This window comes from Pelecanus crispus, chromosome 1 (genome assembly GCF_030463565.1).
Source record: "Pelecanus crispus isolate bPelCri1 chromosome 1, bPelCri1.pri, whole genome shotgun sequence".
NCBI lineage: Eukaryota > Metazoa > Chordata > Aves > Pelecaniformes > Pelecanidae > Pelecanus > Pelecanus crispus.
In genome coordinates, this window is record NC_134643.1 from 146179420 (window position 1) to 146204064 (window position 24645).

General features: G+C 36.3%; 1 protein-coding gene across 1 annotated transcript in view; it reads left to right on the forward strand.

Moving 5' to 3' along the window:
* PUDP (pseudouridine 5'-phosphatase) overlaps positions 1 to 24645 on the forward strand; it is a 74533-nt gene that overhangs the window by 17610 nt on the left and 32278 nt on the right. The window contains 3 exon segments of the mRNA XM_075726869.1: positions 5278 to 5367; positions 8814 to 9032; positions 21228 to 21457. Coding sequence (XP_075582984.1) covers positions 5278 to 5367; positions 8814 to 9032; positions 21228 to 21457 — 539 coding nt within the window.

A 24645-nucleotide genomic window follows, 5' to 3' on the forward strand; every position in this document is an offset into this window, starting at 1 on the left:
TGAGTGGACAGAAGAGATTAGCTTTATTAATCTGTAGTTCTTTACGCTTCCTTTGTGGTAGTATGTTTGACATATTGCTGCAATTAAGTTTAGAACATTGTCCGAGGCCACACTGGAAAAATAATGTTTTTCTTTTCTGTTAAAGTCACTCTGTCTTTTGAAATGTTTCCACTGTTTAGGAAACTGACTTCTTGGACAGTATTACAGAAAGTGATTTAGAAACATGTAACACAAAGTCAAACAACTTGAATTTGCAGCTCACCTAAGTCTTTACAGCTGTGTAGTCTCCTGGGCAAGCAAAAGCTTTCTGAGAAAAAGGAAATTGGTATTAGAAGAGAACTGTGGCATGCTGAAGAGAATTTTCTCTTTGGTCTCAATTTGTTGTATTTTTTTTGAGGGAGGAATAAAGTTTTCTGACTCTCTTTACCCCTCTCCTGACTATTTTTTTTCCATTGTTGCTGTTTTAGGTTGTGGGTTAAACAGAACAGCTCTGGGATGTCTGTTCAGGGAAGGTTATGTTTTTTATAGCTTTTCCTGGAGAAAGTATATCTTAATTAAGAAGAAATATTTGGAGTTGTTCTGCTGACTTTGTTAACATAGTGACCCTTTTGGTTTCATCTACCTTGTGTGGTAATTTTAGCCAAGTGCCTTGGAACATCTCATTTCAAAACAACTTTTTAAACCCTGTTTTGCATTCCTGAGGTCAGTGAACTGCTGCTATGCGTTGTCAGCAATGTATCGAGAAGGAGAGATACCCCCTTGGTGAAAGGCTAACTTCCTTGTGAACATGCTATAATTGGTTCTTCCCAGAGCTAGCAATTGCTCCTCTGGGTGAGAACAGTCCTTGTATAATACTGTTGCCTTGTTATAGTAGCTCATATGCTAATGGCAGTGTAACTGTTACCTGACTTGGGCCTTGTCATACACATTTTAAGAAGCTGCGTCTCTGTTAGCCATAGGTTTCGTCCCAACAAGTGAGATGGTGTAGGCACCAGATCAACTCCTGTTTGCATAGTTCTATTTTTAATGGTTAAGGGCCTGCGTGAATGCCTAAGAAAGCATATCAGGCAGTTTCTATGAATCAGTAGCTTTTCTATTTTTAAACTGATGAGATGCTGTCACATAGTTGATGTTTAATAAGTACAGTTTTAGTATGTTTTGAATTAACTCATGTATATTCCCTGCTATTTCAAAGTTGGGTTCTCTCATGCTCCGGAATTGAGATACAGACTTCTCTTTACTTTTTCATGTGCTATTTTGTATTGGTGGTGGAGTATTTGTTTACAGCTCCACATCAGAAGAGTGTTTGCGTGGTTTCTTCACGAACTGTTTCTTTGACTTCCCTGTGACATTAAAAAGAAGGATAAGGTGTATATGTGAATACAAGATAGTGTTAAGATAAGTCTGCTGTATTAATGTAAACTAAAAGCCGTTTGAATTTGTTCAGAAGCTTCTTCCCCTCCCCACAGAAGCAAAATGTTTCTATGCATATAAAATGAGAAATTGGCTTTCTCTGTAGCTGCCATTGAAGAATTCTCCCAGTAATACAAGCCCAGAAGGGCAAATGTGTAATACTCATTTGGGAATAGTTGTATGCAGCTATTATTTTTTGGGCACCAAAATTACTTTCTTTTTAAGCCTGTTAGCAATAACTTCAATTCATGGTAGGATGTCTCATTTCAGAGAAGGGCAAACAGACAGACAGCGCTTTGAGTGAGTTAGCCAGTGGCAGTGTGTTTCTCTGGACTTAGTGAAGTAATCACTGTGTAGCATATTCATACATCTTGGAGTGTACATATATTCATATTCTAGTACAACAGAAAAAAAGAAATAGATTTGCAAAAATTAAAGCTCCGGAACAGCCTTCTACCTGCTTCCTACTAAAATGAATAATGGATTATTTCAGTGAATTTTTTTAAGCGCTAATCAAAAATATAATGATTTGCAAATCATTACTCAATTAAATTGGAAGCAGTAATTTTAATTTTCAGCAATTATAGTAATTATTTTTTCTTTATCTTTGGAAGTTACGGTTTATCAATCACATGAAATGGTTTACCAAATAACTTGCTCTTTATAATTAGCTTATGATTTTGAAGTAGCCGTTATTTGGTGCTTGCTATTTATTTTAATAGAGGCTTTACCTTCCTTTAACTTCCAGGTAACAGTAAGATGAACTTAAATAGTACTGGTTATGAGAGTAGATCAGTCGAAAGGTAGAAGACATGAATACTGCAGCAGCATTTCCTTTGGCTTGATGGGCCAGACTGTGTTTAGGTTCAGCCTGCCTGGTTGGGTACATCAGCACCACATGCCCTGAAATTTAGGCATGGCTCAGATATTTTGGTTGAGCATGCATAAAAACAGTGCTTATTTCCTCCTGTGACAGTGACTTAAGTGGGTGTCTCTGTAAGGTGATAAATTTAGATTTCATTTTTCTTCATAAGCAAGTTCATTTGGAAGGAATGGGGGAATACTACAGCAAAGAATAGGACATTTCTGTTTCTCACCTCCTCAGGAGGCCGCCTTTGCTAACGGGTTTGAACCAACATCCCTTCAATGAGCCCTTAAGTCAACAGGCTCCAGGTTGATTTGTATTCACTGGCTAGCATTCATCTGAGTTTTATTCTTTAAAAGGCAGCTTTTGCCATTAAAACACAATACTATACACACACACACACACAGAGTATATCTGTATATATATAAAAATGTTTATATGCTTTTTTATATATATATATACACAAGCACATAAATGGTTTATATGTATATATATGTATATAATATAATAGCATACAAAAACCTCACGGGATGTTAGAGAAGTAGGCTCAGGCCCTAAGGGTAGATTGAAAGGCTGAGTCTCCTTTTCTGGAATAGTGCTGTAACACTTAAGCTATTGGGCAAAAACTAATTTCTGTTGCCTGCCTTCCTCATCCCCACTCTTGCTAAGCTGCTGTAAGTGATTTTGAGGTCAGCTGTTAAACTGCTGGTTTTTCCTCCTCGTAGCCATCATGGGTATCCATAGACATGCATTTTTAAACTAGGTTTCACAGTAGTGAAAGTGTGAATGGAAGGATGTTGGGAGGGACCTGCAAGACCGACCTTTTGCCACAAATTACAAGATAGCTGTCTACTAAAAATCTTCTTTTTTTTAAAAATCTTCAAATTCTCCTTTCCCTTTTTCTGATTGTTTTGCTAACTTAGGAGCTTTCAGCTCTAACTCTTCAGTGGTTCTGCATGGTTTAAACTAATTTTTGCAATTTCAGACCTATTCCAGTGACAGTTGTATAGTTGCTAGTCTTTTGCATTGCTTATACTGGTTTTGTCTGTCTTGTTTGACTGCTGATATCTCAAGGGGAAAGTCTCAAACTCCCACTGAAAGAAATGGTAAGGATAGAAAAAGAATGGGGGATGAATTAAGCACCATGCCTTATTGAGTGGCATATTGGCATAGTCTGTTGCTCCCTCAGTGACTGTTTTTTGTAACACTGTTGTATTTTTGTGTTTCGGTAGTTTGTCATAATGTATTATTCCTTCTTTCTTTTTTTGAGATGGAGCTGTAATTGATAAACTGTGGATAGTAATATCTTGAATTATTCTTTGGGTCGAGAGGATGTTCCTTTTTCCATTCTAAGTTTGCTGTTCAGAGGCCATTGGTTTCCCACTCTTTTCTTCTTTCCTGCTTACCAAAACCATAAGCAGGATCTTGCAAGTTTTGTGGATAGTTATGTGGGTTTTATCTTGGCCATGGTGTTTCTGAAACTCTGTGATAGTCCACATACCATTTGGAAATACGGTGAACGTACCACTGTTTGATGTTTATGTCCTCAGTTACATGGATTTTTCAAGAAATGGTTCACTTCTGTAATCGGACAAGCTAAGAGCAATGTACTGCCTGTGGGGAGAGGTGTTGTAGAAGCGTGGGCTTAATGATGGGTCTCTTTAGAGCACAGAGCCTTACTGAGAGACATCCATACCCTGGGCTTCATGCAGTGTTGCAGCATTTGTTATACTCCTGAGTCTCATAGACTTGACACAACCGGTCAGTGAGCTGATTAGCTGTGTCTTTTGTATGCTGGAGACAGTGGGAAGGGAACCGTTGAGTTCATGGTTTTGCAGATGTTGGAGTAGGTGGGCATGAAGCTTGGAGGACCATTCGCTGAATTCTGCATGTGATATTCAAGACTTGACAAAGTTAGTCTTTCTGATGGGAAATCTGTCACTATTTTGTTTTTGCCCTTACCGTGTTTAAATCTTGTGTTCTTTAACACAGTTCAGTTGATACGGTGGGAGAATAAACATACAAAGGCCTGTGTTACACTTAAATTCAGAAATGAGAGAAAATGTAAATGTAATTAGCACTACTACAACTCCATGAGTAGAAGAAACATCTCATACTCCTGGAATGTTGATTGCCCCCACCATTTCAACAATTGCATAGATTTGTTTGCAACACTTTATGCTCTGCTAAATGCCACCAATTGAGTTGCAAAAAGCAAGGCAAAAATTTCCACTTCTGTAATTCTATGATAAGAAGAATGAATGGTTAAGATGAGATATGGCTAAGATGAGCTTTCATGCCTACTAACCTGACCTCCTTGATAAACTATAGATTATTTTAGAATTATAGTAAAATAATTTTAATAAATTCAGAAGGTGTATAACCTTCTGAAAAAAATCAAGTTCCATATTCATTCATGAAGTCATAATCTTCAGTCTTAGGCTGTCTTCATGTGTGAGTGGTTGACAAAGCTGAGGTTTAGATACTGCATTTATGCTTGCTATATCCCCAACCTGTATAGATCTGTGCTTCTAATTCTGACTCTCTAGTGATTTGAGCAGATCATACACTGCAGTTGTGCACTGTGGTCTCATGCCAAGTGACCTGCAGGTCAGCATATTTTTGGGCCAGATCACAAATTGAGTAATCCAGTCTTCTGTCATTCTTGTCACTTTATTTGTATGTATTGTGACTGGCTTTTACACACTGTAAACAGCACCAGTGGAGTGACTGTGCTTGTTATATAGAAGAAGGGTTGCTATAAAAATGACTAGAAGATGATATGTGGCTAGGGAATGAATATCACTCATTCCCAGTGAAGTGTAGTGCATGGATGGACAGTGCGTCATGCTGATAATGTCCATGTAAAAGATGTATCAAGGGATGAGAGCTAGAAAGATGAAGAGTATTTTGAAAGGCAGAGGAGAATGAAGCTGAGGTTATACATTTACTGCAAATTCCGGGAGCTAAGGAGTCTTGCTTTTCCTTACTGCTGTTAGAACAGGCCACTGCCACCTGTGTCCTGCTGTGTTCTTAGCTTGTATTCCTGATGGGAGTGAGCAGCTGGGGCTGGATTCACTTGCTGAAATGTATGTGTTTACTACCACTTGGGATGCTGCAGGGCATCTGGCTGCTCATGCAGTAAGGTTTGAGTCTCGCCCAGATTACTTTTTTTAATGTCAGCTGTGTGTGGATGTCTTGGATGTACTAGGGTGTCTAAGATACCAGTAAGTGCCTATAATTTGGCACTTGAACTTCTAGTTCCTCGCTTGTTTTATTTCATTGATGTGTTATATTCATGTGTGTGCATCAGATTTAATTTCTTATTGTATTGCAGATTTATAGTAGTTTGAAATTATGATTCTTTGCTATGCTTAAACTCTGATCAGTCAGTTATGCTATGGTTTATTTCTTGTTACAATGGTGAAAAAGCTAGCGTACCTTGTATTTGTTAAGCAAGTTTTTTGAGATTCCTCCATTTCAATGGGAATAAGAAATCTTGAAGTTGTATCGTTATTTAGTATTTATTTACTGCTAATTATAAGGGGGACATACAGATTTTCCTTTGTCTTCAATCAGAAGGAATGTATGTCCTTACCTGTTCCATATGCATGTAGGAAGTGCAGCTTTTTCAGCAATACTCTCCTCAAATTCTGATTGGAGATTTTGCTCTGTGTGTGTGTGTGTGCTCGTGTGTGTGTAATTTTTTTCCCCAGATTTCAGTTTTTATTCACGTGCTGTAGTGAAACGTGTCTGTTTGAGCCAGTAAAATGTCCACATCTGTTCTTTTGTCATCCAGTTATGAGAATTAAAATCATGTTGTTTCTCAAGAATTACAAATATGTAGAATATTACAAGAGGTAATGAATCTTGAGATGATAATAATTTTCATTGCAACCTGATGTCCAGGGTCCAAATGCTATGACTTCAGGCAGATTGAAAGTGATCTCTTTGAAAGAAAAGTTGAGGTTTTGTAAGCCAATTCTTTTGATGGATAATTAATGAGGAGAGGAAAGGAAGGCAGGCTTTCTGACATCCTGCTTAGTTAAGCATTTATGTTGCTTTAAACACTTGAGTACTATGTGAGTAACTCACATTTAAATTAAATGTATGCAGTGATCAGTTGTGGCGTGTTGACCAGTTTGAGGTTTGTTTTTTGTTTCTTTTGTGGTTTGTTTAGTTTTTTTTTTCCCCCTCAGCACTAAGAAAACTAAATTGTAACAAAATACGAATAACATAACAATTAACTGTTTTAATAGATTTGGCTCAAATGTGTTCATGAGTGCTCTTCGGTTGGCAAACTGCAACATAGCATAACATTATTTTTAGGTCCACAATTGGGACATTATTAAGCATTTCTTTTAGAAGAAAAAGAAAATTCCGTTCACAAGTATGGTGTGTGATATTTAAAAAGCAGGAGGCTATTAAAATTAGGTATCTTTAGCTATACAGTTGAGTCTTTCACTTTCAAATAGATTAACATGTAATTATCGTAGAGACCTCTAGGAAAATTTTCATATTCTACAATTATACTTTTTGATTCCTTGTTTTGTTTTATTTCTGCTTAGTTTGCTATGTATTACTTAATAGGGTGAGGATTAATTTTCAGTTTCAATTTTAAACTTAGGGTAATAATTTTATGTCCTTCACCTGCTGAGTCTGAGATATAGAATAAAAGTATCAGAAAAAAGGAAAGAGAGAACTGTGGAAATTTTAAACACTGTGTTCTTAATTCACCTTCTCAGCTCGCAGAGAGTACCACCTGGCAGTATCAAGCAAACTGGAGGATTTTTTTGTTGCTTTTTTTTTCCCCTGGTGTTAGCCAGATTAACACTTTCCAAAGCCCAATGGCTTGTCTTTCTGCTGTAATACCTTTCTTGTGTGTTTTACAGGTCTCCAGGTTTATTCAACTTTTTTCCATAAGTGTCATTGTTCAAGAAGCCTTTGCAAAGAGTAGTACAGGTGCTTTATTTTGTTTGTTTTCTTTCATTTTTAAGCTAAGAGGTTTTTGTGAACCATTTGCTGCCCTGTTAAGCAGTCCAGACAAGTAAGTAGGGTCTTTAGCTGATGTTATGGCTCAGCATCCCTTCTAGTTACTGAAGGGGAACATGGAGGAGAGTGTTCTGGCAGGTGGCAGAGCATGTCTTCTGCATCGCTGTGTGTTCACATGATGGTAGGTGCAATGATGGGAAACGGCCCCTATGTATCTCATTTGATTTCAGATCGGAATCATCTGCTGACCTCAGGACAAGCAGATTTCTGTGATTAAGTGGCAAGCATTTGTCAGACTGCAGGGGAGATCTTCACATACATTGTAGTCATGGGTTCTCCTTTCTTCAGTCTTTCTTCATAGTATCTATGTTAAAGCTTGAAGTTTAAACTCTGTTGCATACTTCTTACAAATTCAGAAAGTGAGGCTACAAATTCAGAAAGTGAGGCAATGTCTGCATGAATAATTTTGCTATTTTATTGTCACTATAAAGAATATTTTTACATGGCAAAGGACATGTTGATAAGTGAAGTCCCTAATTTCTCTTAATAAATCTCATAAGACCAACTACGTTCTTTCCTCACTTTAGCCTTTTGTTGCTAAACTAATAATAACAAACATACCTTTAGAGATATAGAAGGTAAAGACATGCATGAGAAGGAAATTAAGGCATGGTTAACAGCAGTAGCTAGCGTTTCAAAGGAGACTACTTAAAAAGATAAATAGACTGGTAGAAAAGCCTCTGTTCAAGATCTTTGCTGAAATGAAGCCAAGAGTTGAAAGGACTTTTCTCCCCCATTTTAGTGTTAGATTAAATGTTACTGACCTTCTTTTTTCAAATATTTGTCTGGGGGAAAGACAGGAAGGATTGTTTGTTTGTATTATAAAAAAAAAAAAAAAAAAATTAGCCTGAAAACTAAAACCACCTTTGACATAGAAGCTGATAGTTTCACTGGCAAAATTCAGCCTGAAGTTTACTCTTGCCAGAAACTCCCTGGAAATACAAGTGGGTGTGTTCTGCTTGAGTAATCACATGTAAATGCAGAGGTGCCAGCGGCACTATAATAATGACTATAGTGTCTTTGAAGGCACTCTGAAGTTTCTGTTCAAAGACACTCTTAAATAATTAAATCTTTTTTTTTTTTTTCCAATTTACATGGAATATGTAATGACATCCCCCAAGTACCAGATTTCCTTCCCTTCTTTTCTTTATCATGCAAAGAATAAATAGAGTATTTTAATTAAGACACTGCTTGCTAACCTGTATAGTAAAGAAAAGTGATGAAAGAGCAGGTCCAGGTAGGTCTCTGTTGTGACCCTCAGTAACCTTTTCTTAATACAGAAGTGACAGCTTGAAAAACCTAGGTACCTCTGAGGTGATCTTAGAAGTCTGGCTTCCCCTCTGCAAATAAAGAGAGGCAATTTTGTTAACTTTGATATGCCCTCTGGCAGTTCACTCTGTGACCATTTATGTGGTCCTCCTTGTAAGATTGGCTGCTCAGCTGGCTGTATATGGTTTTAATCTTTTTTTTTTTTTTTTGGCAGATACTGAGCATCTCTATACAGTAGTGTTTGAAGAGATCTGCGGGCGTTTTGGAAAGACCTATACCTGGGATGTGAAATCATTGGTCATGGGTAAAAAAGCTCTAGAAGGGGCACAGATTATTCGAGATGTTCTAGATCTTCCAATAACCAAAGAAGAGTTATTACATGAAAGTAAAATGAAGCAGGAGAAGATATTCCCTACTGCTGAACTGATGCCAGGTGTGTTTCTTTTCAGTATGTATAAACTGTTTATGGAATTACTTAAAGGCTAACCAAGGTCTAAATTTTTAATCTGCCTTCCACAAAAAACAATTTCTCTTACAGATTCAGTTTTGTCACTCTTGTTTTAGCAAGTTTTACTCAAATCTACCTGTTATTTACCTGTTAAAGAGATATTTTACCTGTTAAAGGTTACTGAAAACTTTTTTTTCTTGTTTACTTGGAGAATAACTTTTTTTTTCTATACATTTTAAAAGAAGGAAAAAGACTAGGTAAACATGCATCAATTCTGTTTTGTAAACCAGATATTCTTTATAACTGTTGTTGGCAGCTGTGTAACTCAACAAGTTAATTTTCTTTGGCTATGAGCGTAGTCCGACTTTGTTAAGCACAAATACACTTTTAAATGTGCAGGCAAATGTATGAGCCCCTGGGTTCTTTCAGCTGTGCTTCGTCTCGCCTAACCTGAACATTGAAACTTAAGCATGGTGTCTGAGCCATCTGTGTGTCAAAGGAGAGGGAGGGTTTCTCAGATTACCTGTCCTAAGACAGGAAAGTTTCATCACCTTCTGAAGATACATGTCTTACCAGTGATTGCACAGGAAGCCCAAATGAATAGCTTAAACCAGGTACCGCAAGATAAACAAGTGGATGAATCTCATCTGTGGTGTGAACTCATACTTTTATATTCCATTACATTTACATCTGGAATGCTTAGAGAAGAATCCTCAGCCATGCAAAGACAGGCAATACCTAAAGCTAGGATTGCTGTTAACTTTTTGTACGATGTTAAACTTCCTGGAGCAAATATCAATAATTTATGAAGGAAAAGAAAAAGAGGAGGAGGGAGGAGAGGGGGAGGAATAAAAAAAAAGTATTAAAAGTGAAATAACCACGTCACTGTAACAAGTCTAACTGTTATAATTTTTTCTCTTTGAATGTGTGCTTGTTTGTTCTGACAATCTCTACAGCGCATTAATGATGTTTTAATTTTTAGATGCTTTTTTTATACCTAGTTTCATAATGCATTAAAAGGATGAAAGTTAAAAATACGTGATATGTTAGGAATAAATAACAAGCAGCAAAAGTAAAAAGTGTCATTTTTTTAGGCAGCTTAAAAACTTGAGCATTTTGTGCAGCCAACTTAGTTATCTCTCTGATGTCTTTTATATGCAAGATTTTTCAGATTGCATCTTTCTCACTTATAGATCCCCCTAAAACTGTAAGCCTAGTTAAACTCTCCAGGAAAACAAGAATGATGGAGGCATGTCTTTTTCATTTTTCATGTCAAACTTCTGGGACTAACTTTGCAGCTATATTTTTTGCAAGACAAGCAAAAAAAAACATAGTCTGGTCTTAGAAAATGCCAGATGGACAGACTGGGTGAAATGTTACGAAGCACAGGGAAGAGTCGCTGTAATGTAACAGCACAGGTAATAGATGCCATTAAGTGGATATTCTGTGCCTGCTGAGGATTGTGATAATGTGGCTGAGCTGGCTTGAACAGAGTTGCAGAGAGGTGATGGAACAGATTAGCTGAAGGAAACACGAAGTTTTGCACTGTTCCTTTCTTCAAAAAGTGAATTCTGGGCTCACTGAAGCTGGGCTATTATACATGAAACAAGCAAAATTCTTACTGGGACAAGCAAGTAAACATTTTTATCATCACTAAAATTGTTCAACTGATTATCTTTTCAGTTAAACTAAATATATTAACTCTATCCCAGCCAAAACCAGGACAATGTGATAACTTTCTTCAGGCTATTTACTAAAGCAGAATTGATGTGAACTTAAATACCTCATGTTCACTGGCCATTGTGGGGAGGAAAGGCAGCCTTCGTCACTGAAGTAATAGGATCTGTGCTTTACTTGGTAGCAGCATATGAGATACAAGCTGAATTGCTATGAATTTTGAGAAAGCCGGGTTGATGTTTAATCTAGAAAGAAGTGGCTCCAGATACCTACTATTTAGTTTCTTTAAGGACTGATCTGTTCTTTAATCTGATAACCAGATTTTTTAATCTGATACTTTTCTTCTGTACTTTTGTATCTTCTGAGGATATTTATTAATGTAATCCTCATGGATTTTTTCTACAGCCTCTTCATGTTCTTTAATTAAGAATGGGCTTCATGCAGATGTTGTGTAAGATGTGAGACTGTGGTGACATTTTGAGTTTACACTGTTCTCTGACTAAACTGATCTTTGAGGTAGTTAGAGGTAAATGCAGGAAAGTGAAAGTTAATTGTAATATTTATTAACTGTGTAAGATGACACTGACATGCTGAGTCTCTCGCCATCTTTTGACAGTTAATAGGCAGGTGAGGTTCTATTTTTCAATCAATTTCTACAGTTTTTCCAAAAAGTAAGATTCAAATTTGGTTTGGTGGAGAGAAGTTCTGAATGATGACCAACGATATTTGAAAGTTACTCAAGCAAAGCAGCACTTGTTTTTGGACATAGAATGAGCTATGCACATGTTTTTGCCAGCAATGATGACTTTGTTGATTCCCAAATCAAGTAACTGACAGGTATGTCGGTGATGGTTAAGCACGGTGTGGAAGTCGTATGAATATACAATTGGCAAAGCAGTTCTTTGCCTGACAGGCTGTATCACAGCCATGGCACTTAGTGTATGACAGTTCTGAGACATTAGTGGCTGAAGATGGAATTTTGACTATTTCAGTATGGCTGAACTGACTGATAAGTTTCAATACATTGGGCTGTGGTCAAAATACAGATTTCATCTATGAAGAGGATATATCTATTTCTACAATGGAATTTTCCAGTAACTATTTGAGAGTTTTTCACAGATAGATTTATTTTCAGTTCTGAAAGAGTCTTAGGGAAGGCTAGTTTTGATTTGGTGGAGACAGGAATTAATCCAAGACAGTGCTGACAAAATGACAGGGCTGCCACTTGTGCTGCTTTTCTAAATATTTCTGTCAGAGAACAGACATTATCTGCAAGACTAACATAGTAGGCTTTCTGTTTCTGCAAATGCAGTACTACATTGCAGGGAAGTGGGTCTTCAGAAGAATAAGGAGTGCTGTTTACCTATGCATGTATAGGTGTGCTTTTGCTTAATATAAACCCACAATGTACACAGAGACAGAAACAGTTACACAGCTCCCAACGGTTACTGTAATCATGTCAAAGTTATAAAATTAATGTAATTCTTTCATAGCAGTCTCTGTTTCTTGGCTCATCATGTCACAAAACACAGATCCTTAAGGATTGTGTGGCTGTGTATGCCTTTCAGATGTTTTCCATTCCTGGGTCATTTTCATGATAACTGGGATTTCTTTGTTGCAGCTCCTGTTCAGCCAGTGCAGAATGTGATGTGCAAACTATTTTCCAGTTCAAGTACAGTTGACTGTCTCTTGCCAACATGAGGAGGTAGTTTCATATCTGAGTTTTAGTACCAAATGAAGCCAGTCAGAAATCAGAAGAAGAGAAGAAAGAAAAAGTTCAAGTTCCAATGGCAACTGACTCTAAAGTCATATATAATTTTTTCTTGAATGGTTCCATTCAACCAGCAGGCTAGTTTGCTTAGCTATTGTTTCCTTGATTCATGTTGTGCCCTTAACAGTTAAACAGACTTCCTGCCATGTTATCTTTTCTTTTCCTTGCTATTATTGTTTTAATGGTAGGAAAATCTAGTGAGTCCATGCTGGGCTCAGTGAGCCTGTAACCCCTAGAGATCAGTCAATTAGCTGCAAACTCAGAATGATGCTGTCTGTTTGGCTGATTTCAAACATTTGGCCTTTGCATTAAGTCCTAAAGGATTGCAACCCAAAAATGCTTCTACCAGGAAGTCAGCAACACAGTTTACAGAGGTTGTGAATTGTGTAAAATTTAGTACTCATATTTTTTCCATGGCCATGCATGTGTCAGTATATCCAGACTAAAATGAGATTATCGATTTGGTGAACAGGGAGTCTCTGCCACCAGAAGGAACTTTGGTACTTTTTGGAGAGCAATGAGATGAGAAGATAGAATTCTTTATTAATAGCCAATTACCTTCCAAATTTGGGAGTAGCTTATTAGTTTCCACCTCCACTTGTAACTCAGTGAAAGGATAACGTACCATTGCAGACAGCATTTTTCAACAATGTCTCAGAACTAAAAAGAAACGGGTGGATCTGAGAGTTATGTTTCCATAGTCTCATGAAATTCAGAAATAGAATAGAATAGACTATTTCAGTCGGAAGGGACCTACAGCAATCATCTAGTCCAACTGCCTGACCAATTCAGGGCTGACCAAGTTAAAGTATTCATGGCAATTACACCAAGTGGTGGATAGCTCCACCTCTGTCATGCTGTCACCTTCACAACAGCAATGCTGACTTCGCTTGAGGATTGAGAGCAAGTGCAGATAATGAATAGTGCTGTGCTGATGGGCTTGCAACTGTTGTAGCACACCAGACTACACAAAAAACATTTTTAAATCAGTTTGTAACTTAAGTGAGCAGACAGATGCTTCTTCTTCTAAGTGTGATTATTTTTTTTTCTTTCTTTCTTGGGTGCTTTTAGTGTTCAGAGGCTGCTGAGGTCTTTTACCATAGAATTCCTTTTATGAACTTGAAGGATTATCATCAAATTGGCTAGAAATCCAGCCAACTTGATAAAGTTCTGAGTGGTAATGTTAGCTTTTCTTTAATCAAAGAGAGTGATGAAATCTTGAAGAGCTTTAAGTTTGGTCTGATATCTCATTCAATGTAGGAACTGTAAATGATTTTGAAAAAGATGAGCATTCTTTTCATACAGAGGCTATATTTATCCTTAAGATTTCCATTTGTGCACAACTGGACATAAATCATGAAGACATGCATAATGCATATACACAGTTAATTTAAACAATGCATGGAGCACTTTGGTTTCCTTTAAGTCTTTTTTTCTCAGCAGTAAATCTTTTCTTCCAAATACACACTGAACGCTCTCCGACAGCTTGTTTTGTGTAACGTTACAGCAAAATGAAGTGGACTTGAATATGGGTGTCTGAAGAGCCTTGATTCTAGTGCCCCAGAGGTCAGGTGTCCTCTGTTCTTATGCTGTTACTGTGAGCAGGAAGCTAACTGTGTCTGTGCAGTGGTGAATGAAGAGCAGCACTGTGATAAACGTATATGAAGATCTTACAGGGAGTGCTGAAAGTCTGCAAAAAGAGTTCGAAGTTGTATTTGGGCTCATAATATATGTGCAAGCTATGTGAATAAAGACCATCATGATCAGTATAGTTCTTCCAACAAAAATTTCAGTGCACAGGGCAAAAGTCTGTTGATCAAGGCAGCGTTCTCTAAAAAAGTCTGTAGCCATGTTGTTTCTTCTGCAGAACGTGCTGCATCTCAGCTACAAGACTTAGCAAGTATAGTTATATTAGGACGGGCTACATAGTGTAGATGAGTTCCAAAAGCAGGGAAAGAGAAACAAAACATGCACATACACCAGTGAAGGAGAAGGGAAACAGGATAAAAGAGGTAGTAGATTAACTGACTAGTAAAACATGATACGAAAAGGAAAACAAAAATGAGTATTTTTTTTGACGAGCGTAAGTAGCCCAGATTAAATAAATAAATAAATAAATTGCTACTGTCACCCCCACCCCCCACCCCAAAAACTCAAGCACATATAGACACAACAAAAATACATAGGGAAAGATTTGGTTGCCCATGAAGTACAGGGGTTTTTCTCCATTAAAAAGAACTTTGTGGCATGTTTCAATACCCCATCCCATTTTTCAAAGAAGCACATTTCTTATAAAAAAATTTAGGGAGAGAATTGTTCCTTTGGCTTATAATTACAGTTGAGAATAACATAAATGAGACTAATAGTACTCATGATTAAATTGTCAAATGAGAGTGGCCTGTATAGCTTATTGAAGTAAGGAGAATGAGTGTCTTTTCAACAATTAAAATTAACTGGAGACCAAATTACATATTACGATTACAAAATACAGACAAAACATAAGAATAGCATAGGAATTTAACTGGGTAAATTATCAAATAAACAGTAACTAACTGGGGAGGGGGTAAGACAATTTAATAAGTAAAATGTCCTAAATAACTCACTTTTTCTAAAGTATTTCTGTAATCCCCAAAACTGTATCAAAGGATACACAGCAGTTGTAGATAGCAGTGATGATGTTACTATAATCATAATTATTTGAGGCCTATGTGAGAGAAGGTTTTAAATGAGAAGTAAAAGTAATATCTTTCATTAAATTAACTGAACTGTGGAGAATCTTTGGGGCATAGAAAGTCATCTTCATATCAGTTTTAAAATACCCATTTGCTATTTTGGGGTTTTTTAAGAGTTCACATGTGTTTGCTGTCTAAAAAAGCAACTATGAAGAGGAAGGCACAAAATAATCATTTTAAGTCTATCCGAAACTGTTATCATTTCCGTACATGTAGCTTTTAGCTTTCTGTAATAGTTTAGCTTGAACTTTCACTTGAATCTGAAAAGTGAATCTATGGAAACTCTACAATATAACCTGATTTCATTGGCTACTTGATGTTTGCATTTAATTAGTATAAAGACTATGCTGTATTTGTGGTGTTTTGTTTGTTTTGGGTTTTTTTCCCCATTATTTACTATCTTGAACTAAAGTAATCCTATGTTATACTATTTCTCTGATTATTAGATGTCCGACAGTGTAATTGTTTAAATAAGGACAACACTCATTTGGAAGAATATAAAGTATTAATGTATATGATAGCTCTCTGTTCCAGCCTGCTCAAAATGGTCTTAAATTGGTTAACACCATAGCTAAATTAGTTGGAAACTATAAAGGAATATTATCTATGATGCTTGGTGCAGAACTGAAACCCCTGTGAGCTGTTTGGGTTTTGTTTGAGGGTGGAAAAAATGGGGATGTGTCTGCTAAATGTCCTTCCTAGCAGAACATTTTAGCTTTCAAATAACAATTTTTTAAAAAGACATAACACACACACACTGTCTTCTCTACTGCCTGCTGATTTCCTGGTTCTCTTCCTGGGATTGCATAATGGTTAATGGTTAAAATACTATTAATTAGAAATTAGATGTAATTAGTACCTAGGTGGCACCCAAGGAAGGACTAAAGAAATGCAGGAGAGATATGGTACCCTGGATGTTCATGAAAGGATTTGCCACTGAAAATGCCACTGTTTGTTTATTTGAGGCCTTCTCAGCCAGGTAGGACCTCCTGTAATGTAATTTCATAAAAGCTACCTTGTAAATTTTAGGATACTAACTTCTGTGGTCCTATTTACAATGTATGCTTTTGCTTAAGAGAAGGCCTTGGGGAGTTCTGTTCATTTTTTAAGGCCTTTTTCTTAAATAGCTTATATTAATCTTTTTAGGATTGAAACAGACATTAGAAAAGACAGTGGGACTGTCTGTGTAGGCCTGGGCATTTATGTCACCTTGTTCCCGCACTCTGTGCTGGCAGTACACAAGCCAGCTGTGTTCCTGAAGCCGTAAGACTGCAGGACTTTGCCTGTGCTTATAAGACCATCAAACAGTGGATTTCCAGGTTAAGGTACTGGCAGAGTTTGGTGTGTGATTGTCTGCCTGATGGTGTGTTTATGCCTTCAAATGAATCAACTGCAAGCAGAAATATGAACACCAGAAATCATTCAACTGGTGAGCAGAGGAAACTGAAATTATGGTTCAGCGCTGAAGCGGCATGAATAATTCTCTTCCCTATCTCAGATGTTTGCCCAGTTTGTGATGGAGATCACTTTCTTTTGTATCTGAAAAACATTCTTATAGTCTACTAAAACATGTTCATAGAAACTTCACTTTAGGAAAAGAGAAAAATAAAAAAATGTTTTGTAAGACAAAAGTTTGGTCAGAGACCTATAGTAGAAAAAAAATAGAAGAGCTTTATATTATTTCCTTATTTGTCTGGAGGCATTTCACAAGAAATAGGTCTGGATCTGGAGTTCCAGAAGTGATATAAGTTAAGAACAGCATTCTCTTCGGTGGTAGACAAACACAAGAAAAGGGATGGTACAAAAATTTGAAAGTATATCAAATAAAATGTAGCACAAAGGTATGTGTTGTTCGCTGTTCTAAAGTATTCTGTGTGACACAGAGCTCATGTTTGTATAAAGCTAAAAGGAAAATAAAAATTCCCTTTGTTTTCCATTAATTTGAATTAGCTCTCAGGAGTTATTTCTTGTTAATTTTTACTTCATAATGAATAATGCATTTTGATTATAAAATGTGATAACTGAAAAAAAAATAATGTAGAAAACAGTGTTGTAGTAGCATATAAATAATTAGATAGGGACTATCATTAGATCATTTTAGCATAGCATTATTTGGTTTCCTGAAGTCTTGCTGTACATGTTTGTATTAGTCAATGAAAAGGAAAATGCAAGAGTTAGCCCAAGGGTTTTGTTGTTTGGTATAAATCTTAATTTTAGTTTGTCAGTTGATCCAATGTATTAGTCACCGTGGTTTCAGCTGAATCTAAGGAGAACAAACACCACATTGGGAGTCTAATAGAGGAATAATACTTCCTTTTAAAAAAAAAAATATATATATTATATATGTTTTTCTGCAATTTTCAGAATAAAAGTGCTGATCTCTTCCTTTAAAATATGTCTGTGGTTTCAGAAGAAATAACTCCTTTCTGTTGGTTTAGTTTTTTTCTTTTCCCAAAGTTGTCAACTTCATTGATGTTTGTGATTAATGAAGTTTTAAAGACGCTGACATTTAAAGTTGATCCTTCTTCTTTTCAGCTTCTGGAACTAAACCCAGCTTACAGTTCTTTTCACCTATTTTTCTTTCCAACAGTCACCGGTAGTTAACTATTACATTTAGAATATGGTAAGCTTCTGTGTCTCTTCTAAAACTTAACATTTAAAGAGAGAGGAAAGAAACAGTATTTACCTTTTTCATTATTTGAAATGAAAGAGTACATTTGGAAATAAAGCATAGCAATGTGCGATATTTGTTCCTGATTTTTTTTTATGATTACTTGAAGAATTTATGTTGTACTGCCTAAGATTGTTAATGCATGTGTACCACATTAGAAGTGTACCCTTATGCTGGAAAAACAGAGATCCTTATTTCTTTTGATCTTTTTTTTTTTTTTTTTAATCAAAGATGCTAAAAGAAAAAAAAAAGGAAAAAAAAAAAGAGAACTTGCTGCATGTGGCTACACTTTCAGTAGGACAGGTGGAAGATGGTCCCAGGAAGTCTAGCAGATAGGTCCCTCTGTGATGGATGGGCCTCGATCCCTTACATGGTAGCTACAAGTAAATTAGAAGTTAGCAAGTTCACAGGAATTTTCACCATACTTCTTCACAGCCATTGAGTTTTTAATTGGTTGGTTTCTGATGTATCTGAAGTCTTCATTTGGATTGAAAAATCTATGTAGCTATAGGGGATATAATAACAAAGGATATGGCAGGGGAAGTTCCTTACAGATCTTTAAAGCAGTTCCCCACTTCCCCTTCTGTTGACTTTTTCAAAAAAGCACAAGAAAGATACTAAGAAAGATATCTTCCTAATGAATAATCATATGCTGAATTAGTACAATAATTGTGTCAGTAATTTGATGTGGTGGCAAAGTGTCTAGAGCTATACTGGTGGTAATTGATGCAAACAAAAGTGGATTTTGTTGATCTATAGGTTTTACAAAGAAATAACAAACCTGGAATGAAAATGTTTTTTCAGCTGCTACTGTCTTTAGCTTGTTAAGCTATGCTAGCTATTCTTCTGTATGAAATTTAATTTTTTTCCATGCAGCTGAATTTCCCCTTGTTTTGTTTTTTTTTTTTCTCATCTATCTTGCTACATTTACTCATACACAAATAATAATTTTTTAAATGGCATATTTTTATTAAAGTGCATTTTCTGAATAATGTAAATCTTTGCTCTCTGGAGTTATTAGGGACAGCTGCATTTTAGCTCCCTCATAGCGAGGGGAGCCAAAAAGAGAAAGTAAACACACACATGCACACATTTACACACAGAAATCATGACGTGTGCTGGAGGAGTATAAGAGAGAACCCTGAAGAAATAATCTTTCTGCAATGGTGCTTTTCTGTGGCTGGCTACCTCCAATAGAAACATAGAATAAACATACCCTGTGACAGATGAACTGAAGCTGTGATGCAATGGGACTTAAGAAAATCAGCTATTTGAAAAGAGCATAACTTTAGAGAAAACTAACTATATCATAGCAAGGGCATAGGAGATAGGAAAAGTCTTCTTACTTGTGTATATTTAGACTTCTTTGTATTACTACACACATGATATGCTAGCCTTGCTAAATGTTGCAGATTATTTAGAATAAATTCATTTGAATGGATGCATTTTATTTTAAAAAAAGACATTTAGGCTACTGCTTGACATTAAGAGATCTTCATACTTCCATTATTTTAATAGGGACTTACTTCACATATTTCAGAATGAAGACATAATCTGTATCTGAAATAAAAAGTTACTTGTATTTAGCATCATATTTCAGTGAGAGGACAGAGTATAGCATCGTTTGGGAAAAAATGCACTTGCTTATTATTAGTATAACCGTTTAAGGGGGCATAGGAAGGCTTTTAAATGGGTGGTGCATTGACATTAGAGGAAGAGCAACACTTACTTCTGTCCAACTGGAAATCTAACATCACAGAAGTACATGCATTTATAGCTTAAAGGCTGTCTTCAAATACAAGCATGGTTCTGGAAATGACAGTTATTAATTGGTTGATTTGATTCTGGAGAATAGGGAAGAAATCTGCGGAGGGCCACATCTACAGGTCGTATTTCCAGATAGATGGGTTAGCTAATGCACCTCTTTACTATCTATGCACTTTATTATCAGTAGTAATTATAACTTCTCAAAGTTGGACATATGACTATACTTGGGAAAAATGTATTGCAGATAAGATTGTTGTTTATACCGTTGTCAAAATGGAGTAATGGAGCAGAAAGGCTGGATCACACTGAAATGCAAATCAGAGCTGCTGGGGTGGCAAAGGCAAGAATTAAATGGACATGAGGAGTAGGGATGTTTTGAGGGAGCAGGAACCAGACATAAGTATGACAGTGAATCGGGAGGAAGGCAATACGATTACTTTAGTATAGCCAGGTGTGAAAAGTAGAATAAGAATTCATGCAGTTGGAAGATGAAAACAAAGAATTGTTCTCAAGTTGGTTCAAAGAGCCAAAAGTCAACTGGAGGCTTATCTACCTGAAACAAATATCCTGTGTCCAGCACAGTTTGGATTCTTGCCAAGAAGCAGAACTGAAATGATTTTGCAGATATGGAGGGATTTTCATTTGTGTCTTGGTAAAGACTGGATGTCCACTCTGATTCACCATTAGACACTGCTAATTGTTTTGTCATTTAGAATGCTGCAGTGAAGAAGAATTGAAACCTCTGCATAGGAAACTTAAAACTTGCACTGAATAATGAAGTATGTTTCCCTCTTACACACTTACGCAGACTGCTGTGTTTTCACTGTTCCCTGCATTAACCTTCCCTAGAAGACTAGATCAGATTGGAGTTTCTACCCATTAGGCTCGAGGTGTTCATTACTCTGCGTTCACAGCATCAATAGATAAAGCTCTGGTATTGACAACTGTGACTGACAGCTCCCCTCCTCTGCCCAGTGTTGCTTGCTTTAGTAATTGCAAAAGAGAGAAACTGAGCTCTCTCAGGGGCTTGTTTAAGCCAGTTGGACACCTGCTTCAGAAATTAAAACTCTACCATTCAGTGAGAAGAGTATATTTCTTTGACTTTGATTCCCCCCACCCCCCCTCCCCAGGAGCATAAGTCTGTGTATAAAAGAAAATGTTCCCCTTTGTGCTTTTCTCTCACTTACAGAGAGTTTGAAATAATAAACATACATAATGTTGGGGACATTGCTTAATGAGTTTCTAGTGGGTGTACTTATGTGATGATGTTGAACCCATTTTTGGCATATTTTGAGAAAAGCATCATTTGATGGCAGAACAAGTATATACCTTGAGGAATGTTCCATGATTTTTGTGTGGAGAAGGAATGTTTCAGATATAGCAAGAATTTTCTTCTACACTAACTGATTGAAATAGGTTGCTATATTCCATAAGACAACATTGTTGAAAAACTGCTAAATATATTCTAAGTAATTGTAAGTAGGTATAAACCTTAATACATATACCTATATATTTACACATATATATAAAAAATAAAATATATATATATATTTGTCTTGCAGGGGTTGATAAGCTGATCCGTCATTTATACAAACACAACATACCCATAGCTGTTGCCACCAGCTCAGCTGAAGTGACATTTCAGATGAAAACAGCCAGACACAAAGACTTCTTTGGTCTTTTTCATCATATTGTGTTGGGAGATGACCCTGAGGTGAAGTGTGGCAAGCCACAGCCTGATGCATTTCTAGTTTGTGCAAAGAGATTTCAGCCTCCTGCACCTCCAGAAAAGGTAAGAAGGGGAGGGAACAAATTAACTGGAAAGGTAGGAGTATCCTGTTTGGGTATTTTTTTTTTTAATGTGATAAATACTTAGATTAAGATTCAATATAAACATAAAAATCAGCAACCTCTGTTTTCAAAGATGTTTATACTGTTGAAGCAAGAGGTTGTTGGAAAGCATCACTTCCCCCCACTACATATAATATTTGTAGTGCAGGTTGCTCTGATTTACTACAGGGTAGTGTGCAGTAAGAGGAAAGTGTAATGATTTTCCTCTCTACGCATAAATCTGCAAACTTAACTTCACTACTCAAAGTTTGGAAACAGTTATTTAAACATAGATCAGTTTGTTTTTCATACATTCATGGCTGATTTACCTCTTAAGTGTCTAAACACTAAAGATACTTCTTTGTAAAGAGGGCATATATTTTTCCTAAGCCATCTCTTTCCTCTTGCATTCTAAATCTCTGAAGTCATAATTCTTGTTTTCTGATTTAAAACCGATCAGTTTGAGCAATGTTTCTCAAATAGTAGAGGCGTTTAGTTTCTCTCTCTGATATATAATGTTCCAAACTTGATTCTGAAATAGAAATCTCTAGGTACAATATTTGAAAGATAAATTGAGAGTTAGTTAAAATAATGTTTTTGCTTTTATTTTAAATTAAATTGCCTTTCTCCTTAAAATACTTTTCTCACTTGTCCATCCTGTGTGGAACTTAAGTTCTGAAGTTTTGGAGTTTAATTACTGCAGAAAAATGCATTACATACTAATTTTTAAGGAACAACTTTAGGTGGATTAGACTGCGATTGCTGTTTTCTCAGCAGGATTATCAAGGAAAAAATGACTACACAAATACATTCAGAATGATTAGCTAAGATTCTTCAGCCTTTCATAATTCAAGTTCTCACCCAGAGTCTAAATGCTATTTGTGTTGCCTGGGGATACAAAATGAAATAAGTTTGATGCAATGTGGTATACTATGAACAGTGCTAACCAAACTGGTTTTGGTTTTTGTTTTTGTTTGGGTTTTTTTTCTGTTGCAAGTTCTCCTGACACTCTGTGTATGTGCGTCAACTTCATTTGGAAACATAGAAGTTCAGAAAAGATACACCAAATGTATGGTATGCATACATAATCATGTTCATGCAGATGGCAGTTGTATGGACATGTTAGGTACTTCTGTGAGTAGGCCTTGTATGTATGGTACGTTCCAAATGTTGAAGAGTCTGAGCAGCAAAGCTGTAAATCTCACCTTAAAGTCAAGTCATTATGAATTTTGAACATGTTAATACTCAGTTGAGAGCAAATATTGGAAAGCAGCCCAGGGTTTTGAAGGAATTAAGAGGAGAGTTGAAAACAAGCTTAAACCACAGCTTAATGTTGCTTTCATATAAAATTATTCTTTCTTGCTTGATTATACGTCTAGGGAACAAAAAATCAAGGTATGTTCCTATAATGTTGTATGGTGTGGTTTTTGTGAAACGGGATGAGAGGTATGTAACACATACTTTTCAATTGGATGGAGGTGTGGCTGTAAGCTGCTCTGCAATTCTGAAAGTAAAAGAGCATAAAGTATTGAGAATTTATATAAAGCTGGGTCATGACTGGTATTGTATCTGAAGGAGAGGTAAGGAAATTGAATGTCAGAAGTGTTAATGACAAATTAAACTATTATTTCGTGTGAGGAGCCTAATAGTAATATCCAGAGGGACAGCTTTGCCAAAGCTCTTAGTTTATTTGGCTCTATTTCATAAAAGTCACAAGGTGGTAATAATTAAAAAGGACAAAAACATTAAAAAACCAAACCAAAACCAAACAACAACCAATAAAACAGTGACACTGTGTTGTAGATACTTTTATTTATTCAGCAGTAAGTAGCCTTAGCTGTGTTAACAATGAAAAAATATTTGAAGATAATAGTAGCATCTGTATTACACCTAATAATTTTAAACTTTAAAGGTATGTTAGACAAACAAAATTTGAGTGTTCATCGTAGTTTTGTATAGTTATTTTCTTTAACCTTTCTTTGGAGAAGAGCATAAATGTTTGAACCCATGCTTTTCCTTTATATGAAGTTTAACAGCATTCAGAGTTCCCTTAGTGCAGATAATTCAGCTGAACTTTTTTTGTTGTTGCATCTACAAAAGTCACAAATGTCAAAGTGTGGGAATTTAGCACAAGCACAGAACTCCCAAGAAGAAGAAAATCAAAACAGTATATGTGAAACTATCTGAAACATTCAAGACCAATTGCAGTGTAGTGATGGCATCTGCAGTGTTTAGTCCCAAGTGGTGAACTAATAGAACTAAAAGTTTGGATTTCATGTTAAAAATCAGTAACATGCAAGTTTGCAGCAAAATATCAGGAGGCGTAGGCAATGTCTGCATAAGCAAGTAATTGGACTCAAGAGAAACAGATTATTAAAGCAATGTATTTGGTGCTTAGGCCCATACATCTATGCTATGTCTGATTTGAATGTTTTCTGTTGGATTAGATTTACTCTTATCCCTGGCTGAAAGCTGTATAAGGAGCTTTATGTCCACTTAAGCATTGGTTGATATGCACCTGGAGAGGACTTCCACTTTAGCATCCTGCTAAAGCAACCTGCTACACACCAGAACTACTTAGTAGCAACTGAGGACTGTTAGATTTGCTTCAAGACTTCACTGCTGCTTCAAGCAAAAAATACAGTGTAGCCATAGAAGGCCAAATGGAGAATTCACTGTAGTGGCCATTCCAGCCTAACTGTTGCTGTGCAGGCATACTTCTACAAATAGGCAGTTCTAAAAATGGATATGATGTCTGCTTTACTGTCATTGAAGGATGTCATAATTGTCCATCTGGGAATTTCTTAAGTGTTGACCTTTTGGTTTGCAGTCTTTGGTTAACTAGGAACTTAATAAGCATAATGCTGAAACCATAGCACAGGAATTTTGAGGAAGACACACCCTGCAAATTCAGCCTAGGTCTTACTGTCTGTGGTGCCTGAAGTTTCATATGAACTTCCAACACAATGACAATGCACTGTCATATGAGTAATTAATTAAATCATTCAGGTAATCAAAATGTGATCTGCAAATTAAATACTAGAAATTTGGTCTTTTACTAAAATTTTTATTTTTCTTTTTAAATATATGCCAATTTCTGCTCTGAAATACGCAGATGCAACTCATAAGAAAACCAGCTGGAGCTGTACA